We start from the raw sequence: 25,749 nt of genomic DNA, 5'->3' as shown, positions 1-25,749 counted from the left end.
TTTGTTCTCTAATATAGTGGAGAGATCCACAGAATTGCAAGGATAAAAGAAGCATGTAGCTCCCAATTTTGATGTACAACAGAAAATACTAACAACAATATGAAGCCACAATTTTGTTTGTTTCTTAAATTTGTTTTATTTAGTCTTATGATACTGCCCCCTCACTATTAAGTATACAATTAGCAGAAGTACAACAAACTCCAGTGGAGGAAAAAAAAAAAGAAAAGAAAAGAGAAGAAAAGAAGAAAAGTATATAATGCACACAGCTCCATTAAGTTAACAGCTCCCAAGTGCTTCCAACGTGCTAAAAAAGGATTGGCGGAGATCACCGGAGCTGTTAAAAACTGGGAGGAAAAACACTTGAACCTAGTTAAGTGCCTTTTCATTCATCATCAACATATCCATCCATAGGTCACTCAAGTTATTATACTGGGTAATTTTTATCTAACACCGGTAAAAAAGGACCCATATCATCCACCTTTATTTTTTCTGGTATCACTAATTTCTTCTCACAAAGACAACCCTTGGGCTTGTCTGAAGCTGAAGAACGCAATCATGCACTGTGGGCTTGGAGTTGTTCTCAAAGCCAGGCTTTAGTCTTATCTGCAATATATACAATTATTTAAGTTAATTTATTACAAGGCATTGTACAACTTTGCCAAACTTGAATATGATATTGTAATTCGTTACAAGGTATGATTTCAGCTTACAGAAAGAATTAGTTAAACGTAAACAGAAATTATTTGTGAACCACCTCTTGATCTCAAGTCCCCTATTTTACAGCTAAAGGTACTCAGCAGCATGTCATGCGCTAACTTATAGAGAATATTTTCAATCAGGCAAATGACAAAAGCCAATTATGCATCAGGCAATTTTGAGAATCAATTTCATGCCACGTGCAAAAAATTAATGAAACACGTGCATAACTTATGCATTTGTACATACAAACACACCAAAATTATGAACAAAATGCTAGTTGTAACATGCAATTATCAAAAGACAAGGAAAGATTAATAACATGCGCTATATATGAAAACATAGTTTGTTTTTGACTTTTAACTCATAACATTATGAATCTGTACCGACTTTGGTCACAAAACATGCAGTGCTTGTTTCTTTAAGAAAAGAATGTATTGATGTATGTAGTCCATTCTTTGTCATTCAAATCTGAGATGTCCCTCCAAAAATTAATCTAAAATTACAAGCAAAGTTTCAAATATCATGTAATTTGGCCATGTACTGCTTGCTGACAGGTAGCAGAGTACATACTGTACCACTGCGAAGTACCTATTAGTACCAAAACAGGAAAACAGGCATGAAAAAACTCTCTGGTATCAACCGGTACTGTGTTATAGGCAGTTCAAGCCACAGTTTGGAAAGGTTTCACCATAATCATAAATCTCATTTGCCTTTTCTTTTCTTTTTCTTTCTTATTTTTTTCTTTTCTTTTCTTCTTCCTCCTTTTTTCTTTTTTTTTTTTTTTTTTTTTAAGTGCGCGCACGTGTGGGAGTTGGAAGAGGGTGGGTGTGGGGGATGGATGCCAAGTACCAATATTTGGTTTGGTACAGTATGTGCCAGCCAAAATTAGCTGATACACCCAATATTTAAGTTCATGTTCTCAAGCATGCAATTGTAGTAAATGTTTGGTTCATTTACCATTCTCTAAATATCATGAAGGATCGTATTTACCAGACTGTAACTATAGACACCTCCAGACTCTCAAGCTCTTTAGTCTAAAAATAAATAAATGATGAGGTTCTTGTAATATGGTGTTAATTGATCTTCATCTAACTTTCCTAATCATGAAAACGTGCACAAATCATTTGACACAATCCAAAGGTATGCCAATCACCCATCTCCTCTCCATCGATGCTGCAAACATGCAGCGAATTATGGGGACCAGATGCTTCACCATATTCTGAGATCTACGGATGCAGGACAAAGTGCAGTTGAGAGGTTCTTTTTCTTTCGGATGGAGATCAAATGAACCAAGAGTTCGATTTTGAAATTAATAAACTTAAGCAGTGAATCTCATCTTCATATAGTTCAAACTTTGAAACGATATAATTCTAGGACAAGTTGGGGGGAGGCAGGGAGAGAGAGAGAGAGAGAGCTCTCAAATCTCTCCTGCTAGCTTGGAGATGGATCTCGCAATAACCACAGTGCAACTCTCATGAGATTCCTGGACTCGGTGGAGAGAAATGTTAGGTGATTGGTCCAAACACAGATGAACTGTGGTTCAACCATGACCCAGCCACTAGAGCAGGTTGCGCCAGGTCAACAAGTTCCAAACACTAGTTCCAAATATCAAGCAACTGAAAAGACCCTTGGAATGTTTGTAACGTTTGCGTAATAGCACCTTAAAACTTGGGTATTTTGGGGGACAAAAGAAATAAGCCAGTCAACCTAAAAGAAATGATACCAAATGCAATTCCTAGTAAACATTCATCGAAGCTAGGCTTCAATAAGACCACATTGTCAAGGAATTCCCACAGGTGATGTATTTAGTTAGCTAGGCCATCATGCAAGGGCTGATGTCAGATCTGATTGAATATATGGAAGGCTTTGAAGCATGAGAATGAATACAGGATACAAATGCAACATAATATGAATATGTCAAATGGCAAATCTTGAAAAAGTAAGGCATGATACAACTAGGATACTTCAAGAAATAGATGTATTTTATATATATATATACATACATACATGCATATTGTGGCTATATACACATATGGGTATATGCATGTAAAAAATACCTACAAAAAATAGCAGACTATCAGAAATAATATAGTCCACATTCCATACTTCATACATTACCATCATGTTTTACAAGCTAATTACTTGGTCATTGTTCAAATCCATAGACCCAAATAAATACTTCATATTTTAATATTAATATCAGAGTCCAAAATTGATCATTCACAATTAAAAGATTAACACTAAAAATAAAACAAGATGCCCTCTTCATTTTTGGAGGTATTCGGTTGTACGTGGGAAGCATTTAGAGTGTCTTTTCTCTTCAATTTTAACAATAGGATACTCAATACAAGTATCAAATAGGCATCCAAGAAGTATCCGATGCATATCTAATACGCACACAACATGTGGTTTGAAGTATCTGAGCTTCTTAGTTGGAAAGAAAAGACAAGATAAAGGCAGACCTCTAGTTTCTAAAGATTGTACAATAGTGGGTAAAGATGAGGCTTTGAATTTGTTAGGTATAAGGATACAGGTTAGGAGCTTTCAGGAGAAAATGGAGATCAGTTGTCAGTAGTTGCAAGCAGCATAAATTTAAGCTTAATGGCAAGGGAAAGAAACGGAGGAGAATAAAGATGAAAGATGAGGGAAGAATATGCGGATTTTCTTTCCTTTTCTTTTCTCCAAATAGTCCGGCCAACATGCTTCCTTATGCCGCTAGCATCCTAGCAAGGCTAGTTTCTACATACATTGTAATTTAAGTTCACAAAACACAAAGGAAAAAGGAAAAAAATGTCACAGATATAAAATACATAGAAATGTATCCTCAAATTAGGCTGCTGATGCATCCCTAATTTCCCTCAAAGACAATCAAAAAACAAAAAAAAAAAATCCAATTACCTTCTGCTCAGCAAGCGGCAAAAGCTGCAGGCCTATTTCTTCTTCTAGGCCCCATTATCCTTCACCTTTGTAAACTAGCCTTTGCAAGCCATCAGCCTTCTTTGTGCTGAGGTTCCATAGGTCCAATCCCATATATCAAGTTTTACTTTTCACGTTTTATTTTCAACATAATTAATTAAATAGCTTGTTACCTATCCAAAGAAAGAAAACCACCATTATGATAATAAGGTAGCCCTCATTTTAGATGTTTTTTTTAAAAAATCAAAATCTTTTATCAAATACCTTTCAAAATGTCCGCATAACTATTCAACAATAATATATGGAAGACCTTAAATTTTTATCTGCAAACAAACTATAGCAAATGAATTTCACTTATAAGGGCTATGGGTTAGCGCATTAGCTACCCTAGAATCTTATGCTGATCCATCTGCCATCCCAAAAATGAATGTGTATAATGGCATAAGCACCTATCTCATATGACCATCTCATAAAAAAAAAAAAAAAAAAGGAAGAATTATCATGGCATTACAAATATTAACTGATTTAGCCAACAATTGTTAGCTCAATTGGTTGGCATCTGTCCCCTAAAGGCTTACCCTTGGAGGACGTGCAACGTACAATTCCTGGCACAGTTTGCTTGAAATGTGCTGAATCATCCAATTAGGGGCAACCGAATTGGATGAGCCAGTTACCAGCATGGTTCGAGGGTTTGATTCGACATGAAAAGCTCATCCAGTCCTTTGCTTCATCTTTTTTCCAATTTGGCGTTTTCACTTCGTTTGTCCCATTCAAAACCTTAATACTCTCCTTCCTCAATTGGCCAGGTAAGTCTCCTCTTAGAGCACTTTCTCTCTTGGCCTCTCTATGACCCCCTTCCTCCCTCCTTTGCTCCCTCTCCCTCTCTCTACCTCGACAATGATGATTTGGCATTGTTCGAGCCCTCTCCCTCTCTCTCTCTCTCCGATTCTTTCTATTTTGGTACACCTCGAAATAACTCAGTACGAACCCATACCATGCCAAACAAATCATTGGCTAGTACGACCTCCAATACCGATTTGGAACCTTGATTCTTGGATATTGCTTAAAGAACTATATGGATGTGTCAGCTTTTAAACTTAAAATATGTTTTCTTTTAAATCCATACTAACAATCATACCAACCAAATAATTAATAGCACCAAGCTCTGTAAAATATGCGTACAAGAGTACATTAGAACAATAGTAATCATGCCATCTTTAAGCAAAGTATTAAAGTTGATATAGAAGAATCAAACAAACATAATGCCCACCTCATAGTTTTGAAGTAAAGATGCAAGTAATGTTGATATTCCATGAATTGCAAACTTTTGCCCAATGCATGCTCGTGCACCAGACCCAAAAGGAAGAAATGCAGCACTTTTATTTGGTTCACTTATAAAGGGGCACTCTTCATACTTCTCATGTTCCTCAGATGTGCCTGCAATTGGAGAAAAAGAGAAGGAAATTTCATTTTGTGACAGATATTGAAAACAATAACAAAAATATCTTAAAGAAATGCTTCAGAGGAATGAAAAATGGAATAAATTCCATTTCCTTTGATGGGAGATGTAAGTATTAGGAACTAACATGCACATATCATAACATTGAAGGAGCCAAAATGCATGTTATATTAAACCTGAGTAAATAAATCAAAAATATATCACATAATATTGCTTTGATATACTAGGAAGCATCTGACTAAGCAAACCTATCAGAAATAAACACAATTCTTCAAGCTATTGGTAAAAGAAATCAACCTCGTCATGCCCATAACTAGTGCTCAATGCTTATTTAATCAAAGCAATTAATACAGGTGACTAGTGGTTGTTCTCATTAGGTGCAACATTTAGCATCAAGCAAATTGGCAATAGCTTCTTTGTTCATAGAAAATCTTAATAAGATAATCCTCAAATGGTGAAAAATCTCAGAAAACAATGATACAAAAATGCAACCACTTAAAAGCCACAGAAATATTATACTACTAAGAAGAACAAAATGTTGATGTATAGAAAAAGGAGAGAGAAATGAACATAGCTTTCGGCATGAGAAATGAACATAGCTTTCAACACAAGAATAAGAACATCTTAAACAACAATATGCAGCATTCCACAAGATTTCAGAACTTGGTTTAAGTCTCGGTTTTGGTAAGAGGTATAAAGTTTTGGTTGAAATGTGCTTCAACTGGGATAGATCTCAAACTAATCAAAAAATTCAGTTTCGGCCACCAGTTTCAAGAGTTTCAGATGAAAACAACTGAAACTCCTGTTCTTTTACTCCTTTTTTTAGCAAGTATTTGTATTTAATGTTTAATATGTGTTCAATATTATTCAAATCACGTTCATCTGAGTCTAATGCACTAATCTATATAATTTTTGTCTAAGTTATTGTACTAGAAAATCAATGCATTAAAAAGCGGATAGCAGGCACATTAACAGCCAGCGGGTTTCATAGCAAATAGCGAACAGCAAGTGCTACATACCCAAAGCAGGCTGTTAGAGTATATAAATATTTTCTTATTAAATATCAAAGATATTGTTATTGACCTTACATCGACATCATGTAAAAAATGAAGAAAACCAAGAAAAACTCTAAGACATCTTCTACGTATTATCGTAATATATCTCAACATTTATCATTTTGTATAATGTAAAGGTCCACGATCTAATGAGCAATATCATTATCCACCAAACATAAGAACATCACTCGCTAAAGACGTCTGCAATCAGATAACATCCGCCATAGAAGAAAGATGTCCATAATCATACAATACACTCCATTTCTCCTTCTCCCTCTGCCACTGTCTCTTCCATGCTCCATCTGAACATGGGCATGACATAACTAAACCGGTCCATGCTTTAAACATCCTCTTGGACTAGCTGATTGTCGGACCGCTCCAATTGGAAAGTTGTCCAGTCTGCTATAGAATAAATCACCCACTTTGAACACACAGTATGATGGCTGCTATCGTGGGTTTTCAACCAAAATATCAGCCACTTCATACTCATGTGCCATATGGCACCACAGTGATGCATAGCATAGCGTTCTTAGGCTGAAAGTGCTATAGCAGCTGTAGCATCCCATTTTTAAAACAATGTGGTCAATTTGCAACCTTGATGTATCTTCACTAATCAAACAGGATAGTTCATCTTCTTATTTTTCTTACTTAAATGAGTTTCTCCCTCCTTTTCGAAATAAAGTGAAATATTAAGAGGAAACAATGGAAGAAATGGGTTTTTAATTTGGATTGATCTTTTTCTTCTTTGTTAGATTGGTTATCCAAATGAAATAGAATGAAATATGCTTAAATGTTTCTTCTAGATTAGATGAATTAATAAAATGCAACAATGTTAAATATGCTTAAATGTTTTTTTTCTTTGCTTTGATGATTTATATAAATGAAATAAAATGAAACATGCTTAGAGGAAAACTTTAGTTAAATTTGTATGGATAATTATAAAAAACAAAGAAAAGTATAGAGAAATTATCAAAATTAGAGAATTGTAAGAAATAGAGTTGCCATGTTGGGAAACAAGTGCAAGATATAACATGAGAAACAAAAGTGTGAAATGATTGATAAAAAAATGTACAATTGTGAAAATTGGAAACACCTATATAAATTTATTAAAATTATTCACATATTTAGCATAGGAAATGAAAAAAAATATCTTAGAAAGATTTAAAAAGATTAAAACCTCTACTCATCGCCTATGTCCTTTAAAAAAAAAAAAATAGGTAGAAAAGATGAATATTTTTCTTCTTTTCTAATGGAGCCTAACATGTAACATGTTTTAGATGGTCCATGTTGTGGCCTAACATATATTATCAAACACTTTGAACTAAAAACAATTTGGATCAACAAAACTTCTAATTAAAAAAGGAAACTTACAGCAGAAGTCCTATATGGAAAGATCACTCATGCAAAGAAAATCTAAATCAAGTAAATAACACTTTATCATGCTTCTTGGTGCCTAGCAGAAGACCACATATGGCCTTCTCAAGTAAATAACATCTAGTCTCTCCAGACCTTCTCTATAATGCAAAACTCAGTTTCTCACAGATTCCTCTACAGAAGACACCCGATCTGCACAAAATTAAATCGTAATGACTTCAGAAATTTTCCAATGTTACATATGTCTAAGCAGGACCGCAGCACACGAAGCATAAATTTGAATCTAAAACTAACACCAAAAATTACCAATAGGCTACCATTGAATAAACCTAAACTGCACTGATTTTTAGTTTTCCAATAGGCTTCCTTTAAATAATAAGGTACCATCAGATGTATGTATGCAGTAGTGGTGAAACTAGCAGCGTCTAAACCTTATTTTGATTTTGCCTTAATAGATGAGTGAGAGTCATGTTCAAATAGAATGATCTTCCTGTCTAACCACACGAAATCATTTATACAAAGAGTTGGGGAGCACTTGTTTATTTATTTTTGTAATTAAACTTTTCCACGAAGGCAAGAACCAAATAAGAACACCAACGAGATTGTCATCCTTGATGCTGCCAACCATGAAATTCTTTCTCATCCACCATAGGGATTTCAGCAATGCATGCTATTTATATATAAAAATATTCTCTATAAAGATATCTTGCATCATGACAACATTGGACATGGTTTAAGATTTCTCTAGTTCTTTAACACAAGGTGAATGCTAGGCAAGGGCATTGTATTAAGTTCCTCTTTGGTTAATACATACATGGAAACACTCAATGAATTTTAACTTGCAAATCAGAATTCCCCTTACATATATGAGAGTGAACAAGGAGTCTAATAAGTTCCCCTACTAATCAAAGATTTAAATTCTTACAAACTAAGTCGTAATTCATACAACTCCAAAGATGATGCTAAAAATTTCATGAAATCATTAAATTCATCTTTTGATTAAGAATTGAAATTTTAAATTGGAGTTCAGTATTTGCCATAGTAAGGGCATCTCCATTCTATGTAATTCTCAAAAAAGTTGAAGGTGCATTCCTCAATATTTTGGCAGATACAACATCATCCCAATAATGAATGCACTTACAAACAAATTAACTGATATGGATAAGTCACACACTTTTTTATTATCTGGATACTTGGTTCATGAATCATCGAAGCCATACATTCCCATATTTAATTCAATTATTAATTTGTCAGCCAACTGTGTAAGCTATGTTTAGTTTTCAGTAGCAGGAAACTAAATACTTGATGAAAAAGTAATGCAACTGCATGGATAATGGGAGTCAAGCCGACTGTAGAGAATGCCTAGATTGATGTACTTCTATTCGTAGTATAATTCCTTTTCTCTCATTTTAAATGCATAGCTTTAACATATTTTTTCTACTCTACTAGTAGTAGTCTAGATAAGCGAGTCAAAAAATGTTCATTCGACTTCACTGATATATGTATCTTTGTATGTATTTGTGTGTGTGTGTGTGTGTGTGTGTGTGTGTGTGTGTGTGTGTGTGTGTGGATATACAGATATACATCATCTGCAATTGCAGTTGAAGGGTCTGAGAATGTGAGTTAATAGCAATCAGAGGTTATGAGATAATGAGTTGCCAATTTGATGGTAACACTTCACAAAGAGTGGAACAGCAAACCCAGATAGGCTTTGCAGCAAAACTAGCATGCAATTTCAGAACAAACTTTCTTACAATGTGGAAAGAGAAAAGTCAGCAGTTAAATTAGAAATCAAATTCACATTGATGAAAAAACAAAATAACAAAACAACAACTTCCTTTAGGACCAAAATTAGTTGTACTTTTCACCTTGGAGCATATTGATAGAAGGGCAACATCAGAAACAATACTATGAAGACTAGTATATCAATAGAAGGGCAAAGTTAGAAACAACACATTGGAGCAATAACTGGCAAGAACTGCCTTTCATATGAACTGTCATTAAACTATGAAGACACCCATTTTATTCATATAGAGATCCTTGAAATAGAGAATCAGAAGTAATTCTGGTAACTCCAGTTCAATGAGCTCCATAGTATCAAAGATCAGAACTCAAGCTTTAAGGAACTTTAAAAGATAACTGAGTTGAAATGTTCACATCAGAAGTAGAAAATTCCCTCATGGAATCAAGAAAAATCTTCAAGATACCAGAAGCAAATACAGTTTAGATGCATGTATGGTTCCATATCTCTTGCCTCAATAAGTTACATTTATTGTAAGAAACGAGCTTAGCAAATAAGCTATCAAAAGCTAATGTGATCTCAGTCCATTAAATTCATGTTAAAACATATGCTTATAGCATGAAAGAATACATAGTAACAACCACCATGAGAAACATTATATTATTGCAAATGTTAAAGGGCAACAAAAAATGAATCACCAAAGGATACAACGGAAGCACAACTCGGAGGGAGGAGGGAGGGGGGTGGTGGGGGGAAGGAAGAGGGCTACCTCCATGGTCAATAGCCTTGGACAAGAAACGATGTGGATTCAAGTGGCCAGCATCCTTACCCCATATAGAGACATCCATCTGCACCAGCTGTAAAGGAACAACAAGAATTGCTCCCGCTGGTACAGTCACACCAGAATTAAGAGTCAAGTCTGTAAACAAGGAGGACAATATTACAAATGTGACAGGGTCACCATACAAGGGGCAAGTAATAATAGCATCAAACTCATGCAGCACTCTAGTGTTAGATATAAAATATCCAAGAGCTTAAATCAGCAAAATATTGATGAAAAAGAATAGAGCCACAGAGAAAAGTTAATAACCAAGAAGCAAATAATGCAGAACTTAACACCTGGTCCTTTGTTGGACTGCGATTTTATGTTTAGTCCTGACACAATTAGCATTTTACATTTACTCCTTTGCACATAGTTAGGCATGTCTTGCCACACAGTTATGCCTGCATTTGTATATAATTGTTGTGTACACACTAACACAGGAACCAGGGATTAACCACAAAATGGCCATCTAAATATAGATTAGGAGTTAAAACTTCCATCAAGGGGGCCTAAATATAAAATGGCAGTCAATCTAGGAAGTGAACCTCAATTTCCCAAGGCCTTTTGGGTGTACTTATGTCACGCCCCGAACCCAACACCCGGGTCGGATACGTGATGGCCGCACACTCCTTAGAGCAAGCCCTAAAGAATATGCAAGGCCAAATTAAATCATTACAATCTTATCAACCATAATATTTAATTTCAATAATAATTCATAAAACTTGCATAATTACAATTAACATTCCTTCAATCCTCTGATCAGGTATCAACGGTACTCTATCTATGCATCCGCTCACTCACAATCCATACCATAGCCAACCATGGACATCTTGTAACTCTAAGAAGAAAAAGAAAATGAAGGGGTGTGAGCTTTACAGCCCAGTAAGAATTTCCATATCACACCAATATAATAATATAATCTAAAAATAATGATAGGCAATAACACATAAAAGTCGATGTTCACTGTCCAAAATACTGCAAACATTTATAGATTATCTATTTTATCAAAAGAGATGCATCATCATATGTTAAATAAGTGAAACAATTTTATTCAACGATTGTTTCATGTCTTATCTTTCTATTTTCTTCTATTATCACATCATCTTTAATCCTTTCTTTTTTGCTTTAGCTTTAGCTTTGGCTTTGGCTTTGGCTTTGGACTACCAGGATCATGCGACGATCTTTTATTCGGATCGATTTCTGTGATCTTCCTCGGATCGAAATATTCATGATCTTTCTCGGATCAAAGTGGCCATGATCTTTCTCGGATCAAATCATTCATGATCTTTCTCGGATCAAATTCTTCATGATCTTTCTCGGATCATATTCTTCCACACATAAGCCTGTGGGGGCTGTCCCAGGCATAAGCTCCTGGCAAGCTATTCCACATGACAAGGCCAGTCCAAACCATAATTCTCTTTCTTTTCATATTCATGAAATTATGATATTTAACTTCATTAATCAATTCATCTTTTACAGTGAAATAAATATGTCATACACATAATCATGCCATCAATCGCTGATACATATGTATTGATATAGCATACTCATGCTCAAAATCATATAAATAAATAACAATGTCCCAGATATAACAAATTCATCGATCTCAAATCCAACGTTGCAAAATCAAGGAGATAAAACCAACAGTAAAATAACATATATAATGATGATCATGTACAGAGATTCTTACCTTTACCGATGACTGATCCAAGCACAGAAATCAATGTTCTTTTTTTTTACTTATAAATTTCTTTAACAAAATATTCCACTCGATATTATATGCAGACAATCATCTCTTCAAAACCCTGATCAAATATAAAAATCATATATAGAGAAAATTACCGATAATTGATCTTAATAACACTAGTCGAGGACCTCTCTTAGGATTAATCAAAATTAGGATTTATCTAAGTATCTGGATCCTCCACTGATCCATAAGACTTTTAGAGAGAGAAAATTCATGAAGAGAAAGAAAATTCTAGAGAGAGAAAGTAGAGAGAGAAAGTGGAGAGAGAATCTTCGTATTCTTTCGATGAGGCAATCATGATCGAGATCATCAAAGGTCCTATCAGGGTGACTCAATATGAATCAAGTGTTACAAATTTCAAATAAAATCGGACTGGGATCAGATCTACCGCATGAATTTCGGAGCAATCTCAAATCATTATATTTTTATTTCAAATTTATCCTAGGGTCTGTGATGTAATCAGAGAGAGAGTAGAAAGATTCTAGAGAGATAAAATTCACAAAAAGAGAGAAAGATCTAGAGAGAAAAAATAGAGAGAGAATCTAGAGAGAGAAACTGGAGAGAGAAGATAGAGAGAGGAGAGAGAAAATTTTTCTCTCTTCTTCTTCTTTTTTATTTTATTTTATTTTTATTTTTTTTCTCTCTTTTTCCTTTTTTTTTCTTTTCTTTTTCTTTTTTTCCTTTTTCTTTTCTTTTTCTTTTTCCCTTTTCTTTTCTTTTCTTTTCTTCTTCTTCTTCCTTCTTCTTTTCTTTTCTTCCCGTGGCTTATTTTTGACCAAAACAGGGGATCTTTGATCCCCTCCTTGGTTGGCCGGCCGACGGCGCAGTCGGTGCGGGGATGGTCGGCGGCCAAAGGAGAGATGATCCGACGGCAAGAGGCGGCCAAACCGGTGGTCGGCGGTGACCACCGGCGACGGAAAACGGCAAAAATAAGGATTTTTTTCGCAACAAAATCCGACGACTCCGGTCGCCGGCAAGCGTGCACATCGGCACGGGAAGGAAGGGGAAGGAGAGAGGAAGGGGAGGAGGCTTACCTCCGTCGCCGACGAAGCTTTTCCGGCGAGAAATTGGACGTCACAGTGATGGGTCTCCGTGAGAAATTTCCGACGATTGCCGCCGTTTTGCCCCGAGATTTTTGATGGAAAGGAGAGAGGAGGGATCTCCTCCTTAAATAGGGTCGGAGGGAGCTTGTCTCCGACTCCGATTGGGAGTCGGTGAACGGAGGAAGAAGACTCCCTTCGGGAGTCTTCTCCCCTGTTTCTTTCCTTTTTTTTTTTTGGTTTGGGCTGTGGCTGATTTTGGGCCGGGGTGTTACAACTTAACATCTGCATGCTATGATCAGCATATATGCAAAAGAATCCAGCATGATGGAATCAGACAACACTATCGCACTAAACCTTGATTCAACATCCAGATGGTCTGAACTCAGTATATATGTGTGCACTGCATAACTCAGCATGGAAAAACAGAAGCCAAATCCCATAAAACGACAATTCTGATAAGACTACAAATTTAGTTACAGGTAGCATATATCTACTCCAGCTTTCCATATGGATTAACTGCCAATACCATTTAAAACATAAATCTGATTATTGAAAGGCCATGAACAAGGCACCAGTTTATGGAAATGAATTTTGAGAAAACTAAAAACAGATTAAACAATCATTTAAAACTCATCTGAGTCAATAACAGACTTATCCTGATGAAGGAAATAACATCTTTTCAGGATGTGAGTTCTCCGACTTATAACTATGAATGTCTACTGGTTTTATGAATGATATGAAAAACATAAAAAAAGACGTGCAATCATGCATTGCATGTCTCTGAAGTTGAAGTGGAGGCTAGCTATTTCTCCCAGATTGCTGCTTGGACAATCCTCATATAGGCAGGCTAGACCCACCAAGGCAAACTTTACGTCAAGTGATTATATTTTTTTGGCAGAATGTAACATCATCACCTGGAGATATAATTATATCTAAAATTCCTCTAATTGATACTATTATAGGCAATGATTTAAACATATTATTAATATGAGATTACAAGCTCAAGTTATAGTTATAGAAGATTAATTAAGATTAATGTGTTATCACTGATGAAATTTATAGCTCATACTTTTTCTTGATGAAAGAAAATTATAACTCATGTTATAAATAATATCCTGTGTAACTCAGTAAATGATGATAGCTTTCTCACTTCCATCCAAAAGAAAAGTTAAAGCTAGTAATAGTATTTGTTTTAACTGGCAGAAAGATGTTCATGGGGGGGAGTATGATACTGCTACGCAAAGAGGACAAGAAGGGAAAAATGGTAAGACAACAAAAAATTAGTCAATGACAAAAGAAAGATCATGGAGGGCACTCTCAAATGGAAAGTTCACATCCCCTGAATAAATAAGAGCAGGGTGCAAAACAAACTTCATGGATATCTACGTTCCTTGAACTATAGGGACAGACTGATGCTGAAAAGGCTGACGATGGCAAAGAATGCCAATCAGCCAAGAATCAATTTATAATAGTTGTTTGCTATTGAAGTTGTTGCCATTTTATGAAGAATAGAAAAATAATGGTGCCAAAATATTATGTAAAATGGTTGGTGCATGTTTTTTCTTTTTTCCTTTTTTGCTTGATGTCTGCTTTTTCAAATTTATTACCTTTGATCATGTTAGAAGATTTAATTCCATCATTATAAACATATAATAGGAGTTATTGTAAAATCTAATTTCAGTTATGTAAGTAAAGATTCATAAGGAATTTTAAAGCTATGGTGTCTGACAGCCAAGTGGCCACATGAGAACATTGTCAAGGACATTAATGCCTGGTACAGGCAATGCATTTACCCAATACCCTGATAGACACCCTTTTTCTGTGTATATAAGCATATACATACATGTAACATAAAATGCAGCCTTAAACATAATTTCCACAAATTCATGTAACATACTGATATGTTCCACATGATGTGCATTGCATTTATGTAAGGATTCAAAAACTTAGTTGTGTAGCATGCATGATTGTAAGAGTGCCATCATCCCTAACTGAATATAACTTCTACAACAAAATCATGATACATAAGTTGTAGACTTTAACTGCATAAAGGTTTAGAAAAAAAAATAAAAAAAAGAATGTGCAAAATCATTTGAATTGTGAAGTATAGCCAATTATCTGTCATTATATAAATGTTTCAAGGTGATGAATTAATGTTACCATGTTTCAGTGAGCATCTTTGAAGCAAAGGTCCAGCTGGCAAAAGGCGAGCTGATTCATAAACAGTAGCCAATAAGAAATGCATCTTTTGCACCTCAAGTGAATCTGGCCTAGAAGTTCTTCCCCATACTCGAACAATCTCTGAATATAACTGCAGCAGAAAAGAACAATGAGATAACATACACTATAGCTTGACAACCAGTATTTTGATACAAATCTTTGAATATTACATCACCAGACATCAACACATTAATTCATTAGATAGGCCAACCATATTTAACTTGCTTTCCAATGTCTAAACAATTCAATAGATAAAAGTCGAAAAGATTAACAATACAAAAGCATAACCTAAAAAGAGCTTTATCACCAAGAAAAATGAAAACTACTAAAGCGCTAAAAATATCACCACTCATTTACAATCAGTGTGGAGGACCAAAGTCACCTTACAATTGAAACAAAGCCAGGGAGAAGATCAGACACTACATGATTTAAGCAGAGCATGATTGTAAAAGCCTTATAAATAAAAAGGAAAAGAAACAAGGTTGCTATTAACGAAAAGAAAATGAGCAGTCAAGAAACAAAGAATCAAGTGAGAAAAAGGAGAAAAGCTTAAGACCTTAAAGGAGCTGCCCCTGTAATTCAGGTGCTTTATACGATCAATCTATGGATAAGAATTTCACAGTAAGAGGTACGTAGCAGTGAATAGGATGTGAACTCAGCATTTCCACTTAAGGTCATCGTTTGAACCTTAGAAACTTGGACCAAAAATGAATACTGGAATTGGATAAAAAGAGGCACACGAGAACAACACTCTTTTTAGTAGCTGATTGTACATACTGCACAGAGATGACGGGTAAGCAGAAGCAGATTTGCATTTCCTGAATTAATTATTGGCAACAATACTCAAAACCATGTTTTGCTTATCAGGGCTATCTTATTATTTAAAATTACAATTCAGTCCATTACACAGCTTTCAGATGACAAGGTTTGAAGAAAAGCCATAAAAAAATCGAGAGCAAATACTTTGCAAGAGATAAGAAAGAAAACACATCTACCTTTTCTTGTAGTTCTGGCTCCAAGACAAGCCATGTTAAAATGCTACCAATCAAGCTAGCAGTTGCTAAACATCCGTGGAACATCAAACCCAGTATATTTGCACATGCTTCTTCTTTTGAAATAAGATCTCCCTCTATTTCCTCCTGGAAGAGACCTCTTGATACCGTATTGTCCACCAGAGAAGTAGATTCTGCACCATCTTCCCTCCCAGTATCTGGAGTTCTCTTACAAGAATTTTTATTGATTTGGCCCAATGAGTGTTGAATAATGTCTTGTGTTAGGCATCGCAATCTCATGCACAAAGATCGATACTTCCAGTATCCTCTTCTCCAAACGGGAGGGATTCTGTAAGAAGCCCAGAAGCAACCATCCTTAGCAATCATCATAAGGAGCTCCTCATATGTAGCTGCCTCAGACCAATCCAGGAATGCATCGCCAAAGAGTGCAACTCCAAGAGTGTAAAATGCCATATGCTGTGAAACAGATCTGCAATCAAGAATACCTTTCGCCATAATAGTATCAACTCGGCCCATGACACATTCAATGACCTTCCAAGAAATCATGTTTGCTTTCTCAGCCAATTTTCCATTCAAGTATACTTCTAAAGATTCTCTTCTCTTTTGTACCTACATCCAAGTGAACAAATGTCATCAAATTAAAACATGTCTTGTACGTGGTTATTAGGTAACAATTACTATCTACTTTAATTGCCATAAATATGCATCCACTCATCCACCATAACCTGTAAGATATGGCATAACAGTTTACAAATTTACCACGAAAAAGTATTCTAATTTTACATAACAGAACTCGTCAAAAATAAAATAAATAGAGACAGAAAGAGAACATTATGAAAACTTTCCAGCAAACAAGGGACCAGTTGAAATGGCCTGCCAGCTGAGAATAAGTGGCATAATGCCCTCCTATAAACAAACCATTGTTTTCCTTACTATTAAAGAAATTCTGGTCAATATCACAAAAGAATTTGTGTAGCTAAAGGAACTCAATCAGTAAACAATTTTCATGGTTTGACATGTCCGAGTGGTATAACAATTAGGGAGGGGATGAGGGGGGGGAATAAAAAAAAAAAACCACAGCTAAAAGTACTGTTTTGCAGTTCACAGATACCTTTCTGAAGGAGGAAACAAATAGGTTTAATCGACCAAAAGCCAAATGGAATGCCCTCCCAGTCAATGGTAATTTATCCTGAGCCTGTACGAGCACCTCTTTTATCAGAGTAGTATCCTTCACCGACACAAGGAGCTGTGTAGGACCCAACCACAGTCTTGCAATTGGTCCATAACTCTCATGCAACTTGGACAAGTAACCTGACAATGCAATAATTTAGCTTTAGAAATGCATATAATTAAGAAAAGCAAATTTTAAAGGTTTATACATTTCACCTTTCACATTTAAGCTCATATGATGTCGTCAATGTTGAACATAGACAAAAGAGGAGTTTAGGCCTATATATGTATATATCTTAGATCCTGAGTCTACCTGCTTATGTTTTTTACGACAAAGGATTGTTTTGAGTAAAAAAATGAGTTAGCAGACTCCTTGAAAGCAAGTTAACATAAAAATCTGCCTATTAAGTACTCATTTCATAGCTGTTACAGAACCCCCAACATTTTTGTTCTATAAGGTTAATATAATTTGATCATTATGACAGTATATGAGTCAAATCGCAGAGCAGGACAAGTGCATGAACCTGGGTCATTTAGAGAAGGATTCAGTAGTTTTTTAAGTTCAGAAAGGAGTTCTATTCCAGTAAACTCAGATGGTTAACTTTTCTAGAAAGTGATTTAATTGATTCAGGCTCTGTTCCATTGGCATGATCTGTAGCCTCTGTGCCTGCTAATTCATGAATTATATTGCAAGATCGATATCCTGCTTCTTTGAGTTTTGAAAATCAAATATCAGGAATAAATATTCGCATGCACACACACCCCCTCCTTCCCACCCTGGGTGGGAAAGGACCAACCCACCCTTTTCATTAATTTGATCTCTCAAGCCTTGAGAATTGATTTGATCTCTCGAGCATTAAGGATTCCAATTCTGCGGTTATGTCAAAGCATGGACTCACTAAGACAAATGTCCTATAATCTTCTAGTTAGACTTTTGCAATTTGACCAAACATAGAGCATGCTATTTTGCCATCAGAGAAAGGGTTCTTACTAATATCAACCAACAGGACATGGATATCAATATTATAGAGAATTCATTTGAAGTAAACAAAGATACTTTCTCAAAGGAACCTATGTGTGGAAAACAATAATATTGCATCTAGGCAGTAAAGAAAATAATTGCTTTGCATTGTGCATTTGCTAAAGGTTTCCCTTTGATTTATAAAAGGAAAATAGATATGTAATTTTCTCTTGATAATTTAAAAGTTATTAGAGATGGTCAAGTGTAGAAGAAGAAGCTCTCTTCTCATGGTCCCCATAAATAACTGTCATCAATTGATTGAAATCTTTAGGAATTTTCTGTTGCAACAGATGTTTACATCATCTCTGCTTGCATTATCAAACTAAGGAATGTCCGAGAGGTTTAGTTATAAGAATGGTCCAACATGTGAGTGTTACATCCACAGATATCACATAGCAACGATTCAGGTCCCAGGCCATCCCGTGGGACACCCGGACGGAGTATCATCTCATGTGTTGGGAAGGGCCATCCCACTAACGTCCGGGCCATCCCAATCGGGACATCTTGGGACATCTTCTGTCCTAAGTATCAGGATAGGACAGAACGATGATGTGTCCTATTCCATGAAAAAACTGAGATAGCCCCATCTCATGGGATTTGAAACCTCATCACATAGTAAGTTTTCATCAGCAATTTGTGTTGAGACACCACGAAGATGACATCCTACTTTTCCGACTCCAGGTTCTTGTGATGCTAGGAGTAAATTACGGACATTCCAGATGAAGATACAAATATGATATAACTTGTTAACTCGGTTCGAGTTTTTGATTGATTTGATTATGATTTGAAAGAGATTCTGCAAACAAGGATTCAAGGAAAATGCAAAATGATCTAATAATTTTCTTATACCCAATAATTGAGATACATAAATAGTATAAATTATCATCAGAATGAAATTACAAGCTGCTGCCAAAAGAAGGATTGCAGGCTGATGCAAATAGCAACAGCTTATCATCCAACAACAGCAATAAAAAGATTGTTTGATAGATAAAATTTAAATTAAGCTGAACTATGTTCTTACTCCATTCGATAGATCTCTCATGTAGTTCCCAATGCACTTAAAACCTTCCAGATTGATGTCTAGAGAATGATATATGAGCATAACACTGAAGACCAAAGAGTGCTAGATAGCACACCATGATTGATGACCGCAGGAGCATCTTTTATTGATCTAAGGCTAATGTATAACTAAAACCAAGATGGATAGCGCAAGGAACGAAAACACTAGCGGAAGATGAACTGCACTAATTAAGGTAAAGTTGGGGACAAGCAACTAAGATGATATAGTCATGCACAGAAATATAAAAGGACATCCTAGATAACATTGATCAAGGTATCCTGTCTCGGTACCAGGCCTGTACTGGTACCACCCTATTACTATATTGGTACACCTGGACAGCATACTTGGTATCGGTATGCCCCCCATACCGCATACCCATTCAGCACTGGCATGGTATGCCCTATAACGTCAGACTCGGTACGGTGTGGCATACCTTGTCACCAATAAAGTTTGTACAAGGAATCCGTAAATTCTGGCAACAGTGGCAGACAGAGGCCTAAATAGGAACTAATGGGTACAACACGAGTGAATAAGCAAGAGCCTCTGTATGAATTGTTTATATTACAACTCTCTTTCTTAATCAAGACAGATCATGGAATAGGTTTCTTCTTTTCCTTTTTCTTCCTGTAAGGCTGTTAGAAGTCTTTTAAACGTAGAATTATGCTCTACAATTCGGATTATTAGCAAAACAAGAAATTAATTTAATAGCATAACCTACCATACTTATCTCAATGTCTGGTATAGAGGTCTGCTGAGTTCAAATCACATCTGTTTATTATTTTCCAAATTGACCAACACTCAAGGTAACATTCGATTGGAACAAAAAATCACAAATTAAATCATCAGACAAAAAATTCGTAGGCAAAGAATCGGATCTACCGGTGAGATTTGCGCCAGATCCGCATCCAGCGATCAGCTTAGAGTGGCCGAAGAAGGAGGTAGAGGGCGGACCCGCGATCCGGTTTCCCTTGGCCCAGAACTCCACCAGCCTCGCGAGCTTTTGGAACAGCAAGAACGTGACGGAGATGAGTGAGATCCAAAGTAAGGCGTTGGTCCCCCTCGCCACATAGTCCTTCAAGAAGCCCTGTCCGCCGGGGGCGGCGGTGGGGCAGGAGCTAGCCGGCAGCCGGCCGCCGCCTTCCTGGAGAAGAAAGCCTAGCAGGGTGTACGGGATCGAGGCCTCGCAAGCTTCCATGGCGGTCGAGGAATTGTCTCATCGAATTGGGACCTCGGAGAGAGGGGGGTGGGGTGGGGGTGGTTTTGGTGGGTTGTATTCGTGTGGAGGGGACGGCCTGATATTTTACGTGTTTATCACTATTTTATTCTTGTGGCGCTGGAGAGAGATGCAGGTCTCCGATTGCGGCCACCGCGTGGCAGCTTTTGAGTGGCGGGAGAGGTTGGACTAACGAAGATAAAGACTAAGATGTCGCAATTCACATGGAGAAGAAAAAATGGTTTAATATCACCCATCCAGTCGTCCCATCACTTTCTACTGTATCTTCTCTACAAGAAAACTAGAACGGCTAGCATCCCATGGGATTTGACCCTTGCAGCACATAACTGGGCAGATCCACGTCTAGTCATTTGGTATACAGCAAAAATGGAGTACTTAATTATTTTAAATATAAACGAAACCAGAGGATTAAGAAATAAAAAAATCCAACCATTAAAAGAAAAGACTGAAAATTAAAATTAAGGCTCAATCAGTTAGTTATAATATGATTTTGAATAAAAAAAGCTTCAGATATGCATGTATCTGTCTGCATGGGTGGTAATATATAAGAAAAAATTTGCATGTATCCATGCCCATCTACAACCAATAGCGCAGCATGGTTGGAAGCGCGTCCATAAAACACGCATCTCACCTTTAGTGTAATGATGATTTGGGGAACAATTACAGATTATTTTTTAAAATCAGATGAATTAATTAATACAAATATAGATATATCTTGGGCTAGCGAAAATAAAATTTTTAAAAATTGAGAAGGAAGGTTTGTTGAAGAATTACAAAATATAGTCCAAAATCATTGCAGATTATTATAAATCCATACATAAAAATCTATCCAAATTTAGATCAAATAGGTTATTTTTATATACCGTAAATTTTGTTGGTAAACAGGCAGATCCGTTACCTTCTCAAAATGCAGACATATGTGTCATTCAAAATGACCACTTCATTAAAAGACGCAGCCGTGAAAGAGTCCACCTCAAGTCCTTTAAAATATATTTTGCAGATATGTTTTGTTTTTTTATCTATTGATAATTATATAGTGGCGGTTACCACAGATGGTTATGCGAAAACTTGTGTTCATATTGATATCACAAAGCCTTTGCACTCGACTGTTTACGTCATTATGAACGATCAATGGACTTGACAACTGTGGGGATCCATACGAGCGTTGACAACTATCAAGATTCATGTGGATATATATATTTAATTTTATATTGATTATCTATTGAAAAATATTGAATATTTACACCTTAACGAATTCGAATAATATTTTTTGATTAATCTCTTTTTTTTTTTTATAAAATCCTGAATCATTATAACAGCAGTTCCGTGAGGAAGGGGGACCAGATATATAGAGATGTCGATTTGGGGCATTAGAGGACTATGCAATAGAAAAAACGATAATTGAAGGACTCAGTTGCTGCAAGAAGGACTCAGTTGCTCTCACATCCGGACCTAAAGGTCCCCATTGTTGCAAATGAGGTGGAACCAGCAATTCCAAAATTAATCAGAGTCGATCACCTGCGATTTTCTTATACGGCTAAGCCAAACTAGCTTGTTTTAAGACTGTTTTATTTAATCAATGTTGATCTTGTCGTGGAACTGCAAAGGGATAGCTAAGCGCTCTTTTCTAAACAAAATCAAGATCCATTTGATCGAGAATAATCTGGCATAGAAAAATGAATCTCATGTTACCATATTTTGGTATGAAAAATGGAAGAGAGAGATGGTAAAAAAATTAATGGGCCCTATATTTTTTTTGAAGAGAGAAGGTAAAATAAATACCATGGAGGATTGATATTTGATAGATTTTCGAATGGTGATAATCCATATTTGACAAAAATACCCCCAATAAAACTGCACATATAATCATTGAATTTATTTTTGATGTCTTTCTAAATTCATTCAATAAAGAGCTTGTGCAAAAAAATTTAAATGGAGATGGCATTATACAAATGGCTATGTCATTATAATTATTATATAAAAACTAATTAGAGATAACAATACTATCCTAGTATTAAAAAATTATTTTATGTTGAAAAGTATATTTATAAATTTGACCATATTTCTATATAAATTTACTTCCAATCAAATATAGTAATTTTTTTTCAATATTATCTTCTGTAATAATTTTTTATCAATCAAATATAGTAAAAATTATTTTTTTTATAATTATTTTTTTAAATAAATAATTCTTAGAAATTATCTGATATATCCCAATCAAATAGATCCTAAGTGGTTGTTAGCAATTCATGATTTAGATATTTGTTGTCTATTGAAAATCACCTTTTCTCTGATTCATTAATTGGGCTCAGCGTGTATTTGGTCACCTTTCCTCTGATCTATCTTGTCATATAGAAGAAGTAATTGCAAAGCATTGATTTTTTGTATTAATAAGCAGGCAGTCTTTGGCTTGATTTCTGCTTTTGGTAAAAAAAGACATCGAGTTATTATTATTATTTATGATAGTACAGATGGAATGGAATGGCAGAAGGTATGGGAGATGGTGTCTAGTATTGCCACACTCAATCTTTGGGTTTTGATCATAAGAAACTTCAATGTTATTGTGATATCCAGCCCTAAAACCCCCACTCCCTCCCAAAGAAAAAAAAAATTCTGAGATGAAGGCTCCCAATGGGAGTACTTCTTTTCCATAGCCGACTAGGAGTCGGACTCCCAAGGGCTGCCAAAAAAACCCTTGGGAGATCTCTATAAATCTCCCTCTCCACCTCCTAAGCAATCTACAACGAACCCAGCCCTCTTCTCTCTTCTTTCTCCCTCTTTTTATTCGTTGAAGCGGTAGCTTCCCATGCTTGTGCTCATCGAAAATCGAGATCAAAGATGCCACCGAAGCTGAGGTAAAAGCCTTTCCCCTCTTCCTCTCTTCCTTTCCTTTCTTCTCTTGCCTATGTGCACGACCGTCGGCCGTCAGACTTGTCAGAAAAGACCCAAAAAGTTGATGACGTGTTTTCTCCTATTTTACACCCTTGATTTTTTCTTTTTTTCAGCCACCGGCACTGCCATCCATGGTGCCGCACCCCTGGATCATGGCCCTCAACATCCCTACGACCCTCCACGATAAGATCATGGCTACCGACGGGCGACCAACGGCCAAAACAAAGAAAAGCCCTGGGATCGCCTATTTTTGGGCCCTTTCTCATGATTTTCTTACCGATCAATCCTTGTTGCCAGCCGTCCTTTCCTCTACCACCATCAACCACTTGTTGCCATGCTCTGCTACCGGTCTTTCGACCAAGAACCACCACCTGTGTCCCTCCTCTGCTCAGCCAAGAAAAAGAAGAAAAAAAGAAAAGAAGAAGAGAAGAAAAGAGAAGAAAAAGAAAAAAAAAAAAGAAAGATGAAAGAGAGAGAAGAGATCTCTCTCTCGTCTCTCTCTCCTTCTCTCTCTAGAATTTTTCTCTCTTTACTCTCTATTTGATCAATGGATCCTAACATGAACTCGAGATGATGTTCCCAAAGATATCCGAAATTGCTTCGATATCCATACAAGATGTCAGACCTCATCCCAATCATGGCAAATACCCTTGAAACCTACTATTGATGAACCTGTTGATTGATCTTGACTTTGATTCTAATTCATGCTTCATAATTCTTTGATCGAGTCATTTAAATCTAATCCATAACTAGAAGATCCTGAGTTATCCTGACATCCAAGCTATCTGTCGAACCGACAACCCAACCTATAATTTTTTTTTCTTATGATTGAATTTATCAAATAAAAATTAATTATATTTTTAATATATTAAATAGGTTTGATAAATTCATCAAGTGAAGTTTGAAAAGTTAGGACCGAAAAAGATAACTAACCCTAACACTTCTTACTTATTTTTGAATTATCGATTATTTTATCATAAAAAAATTATTTTATATTTTTATGAAATAAGGATCAAGTATATATATTATGAAACTTATGTTCATCATAAAATAATGATTCCATGAATATTTTGATATAAATGACTTGTTATAAAATATGAATTTTATATTTTTAAAATTTATATTTGTCGTGAAAAAGAACGATTGTAAAATTATTTTATCTTTAAAAATAACTTATGGAATATGAGCTCTATAAAATTATTTAGTATTTTATTTATATATGATTTAAAAAAGTAAGATTGATGAAGCATGATTTAAGAATGCTTGCTTTAAGAAAATTTGATTTAAGAAGTATGACTATGGGCTCTCAGATAACTATATATAGTCCTCGCCAGTGAGTTGCAGTAGCTTGGCACATGACCCTCACCAGTGAGTTACAGTAGTTGGGCACACGACCCTTGCCAGCGGGTTATAGTAGCTAGGTATACGGCCCTCACCAATGGATTATAATAGTTGGCATGACATGATTATAGCTCTGTCACGGATATAATAGTGACCTTAGCATTTAGTCTGAGAGTTATTAAAAATTATGATATGGCAAAATAACAGATGATTTATGACTTCACTTATAAAGTTAACATGATTTATGACTTTATTTATTTTATACGTTGGTAACTATGTTTATATAAATTATATGATTTATGCATATGCAAGAGCATGATTTATTTATGACATGTTATTATGTAGATTTTATATTCCAATGACAATCATCTTCTTTAAATGATTTATTGATGCATATATAAACTTATGTTTGATCCAAATAAGATAGTATAAGATTTATTTACTGAGCTAGTGTAGCTCATATATTTTTCTTTTTCTGTCTAGACGAATAAGGTTAGGAATAAAGGGTGATCCAGGCTTAAGAATCTATGCTAGTGAGCTGAGAGTTTTGCAGCCGAATCATAATTTATAGGATGATTATGGACTTGTAGTGAATTATTTATGAATTGTAAGATATGGATTGATATTTGATTTTGGATTTAGTCGCTCTGAACTATTATTGATTTAATTATTTGATGAATAATGGAATTGAATCTTTGATTATGATTTATTTATGAATGATTTTAATTGATTAGCTTTGTGTCATTGTGGGCGGTATCCCTTGGTAGCATGACTATATTATGTCTCAAATTTAGGGCATGATATTTTATAGTATCAGAGCCATAGATTTGATCATGGGTAGAACTTAAAATCTAGCAGTGGATAATTAGGTCTCGTTTAGCTAGATCACATTTAATTGAATAAGAATAGATAATTTTTTTTAGAGTTTCTGTTACTCATTT

The 25,749-nt window shown here is 35.6% G+C and overlaps 1 protein-coding gene across 1 annotated transcript; it reads right to left on the bottom strand.

Moving 5' to 3' along the window:
• LOC105057839 (uncharacterized) lies at window positions 1-20,611 on the bottom strand. The gene is made up of 7 exons (XM_010940545.4): window positions 20,221-20,611; window positions 17,202-17,401; window positions 16,073-16,699; window positions 15,018-15,168; window positions 10,014-10,163; window positions 4,886-5,052; window positions 1-603 (listed from the first exon to the last, which is right to left on the bottom strand). Exons 1-7 carry the CDS (start codon window positions 20,534-20,536, stop codon window positions 499-501), a joined length of 1,716 nt encoding a protein of 571 aa, XP_010938847.1. The 5' UTR covers window positions 20,537-20,611; the 3' UTR covers window positions 1-498.
• Window positions 20,612-25,749: the final 5,138 nt, after the last annotated feature.

The sequence above is a fragment of the Elaeis guineensis genome, chromosome 14 (genome assembly GCF_000442705.2).
Source record: "Elaeis guineensis isolate ETL-2024a chromosome 14, EG11, whole genome shotgun sequence".
Classification (NCBI taxonomy): Eukaryota; Viridiplantae; Streptophyta; class Magnoliopsida; order Arecales; family Arecaceae; genus Elaeis; species Elaeis guineensis.
Note: the sequence above shows the minus strand (reverse complement) of the source record. Positions and strands in the feature narration are given on the sequence as shown.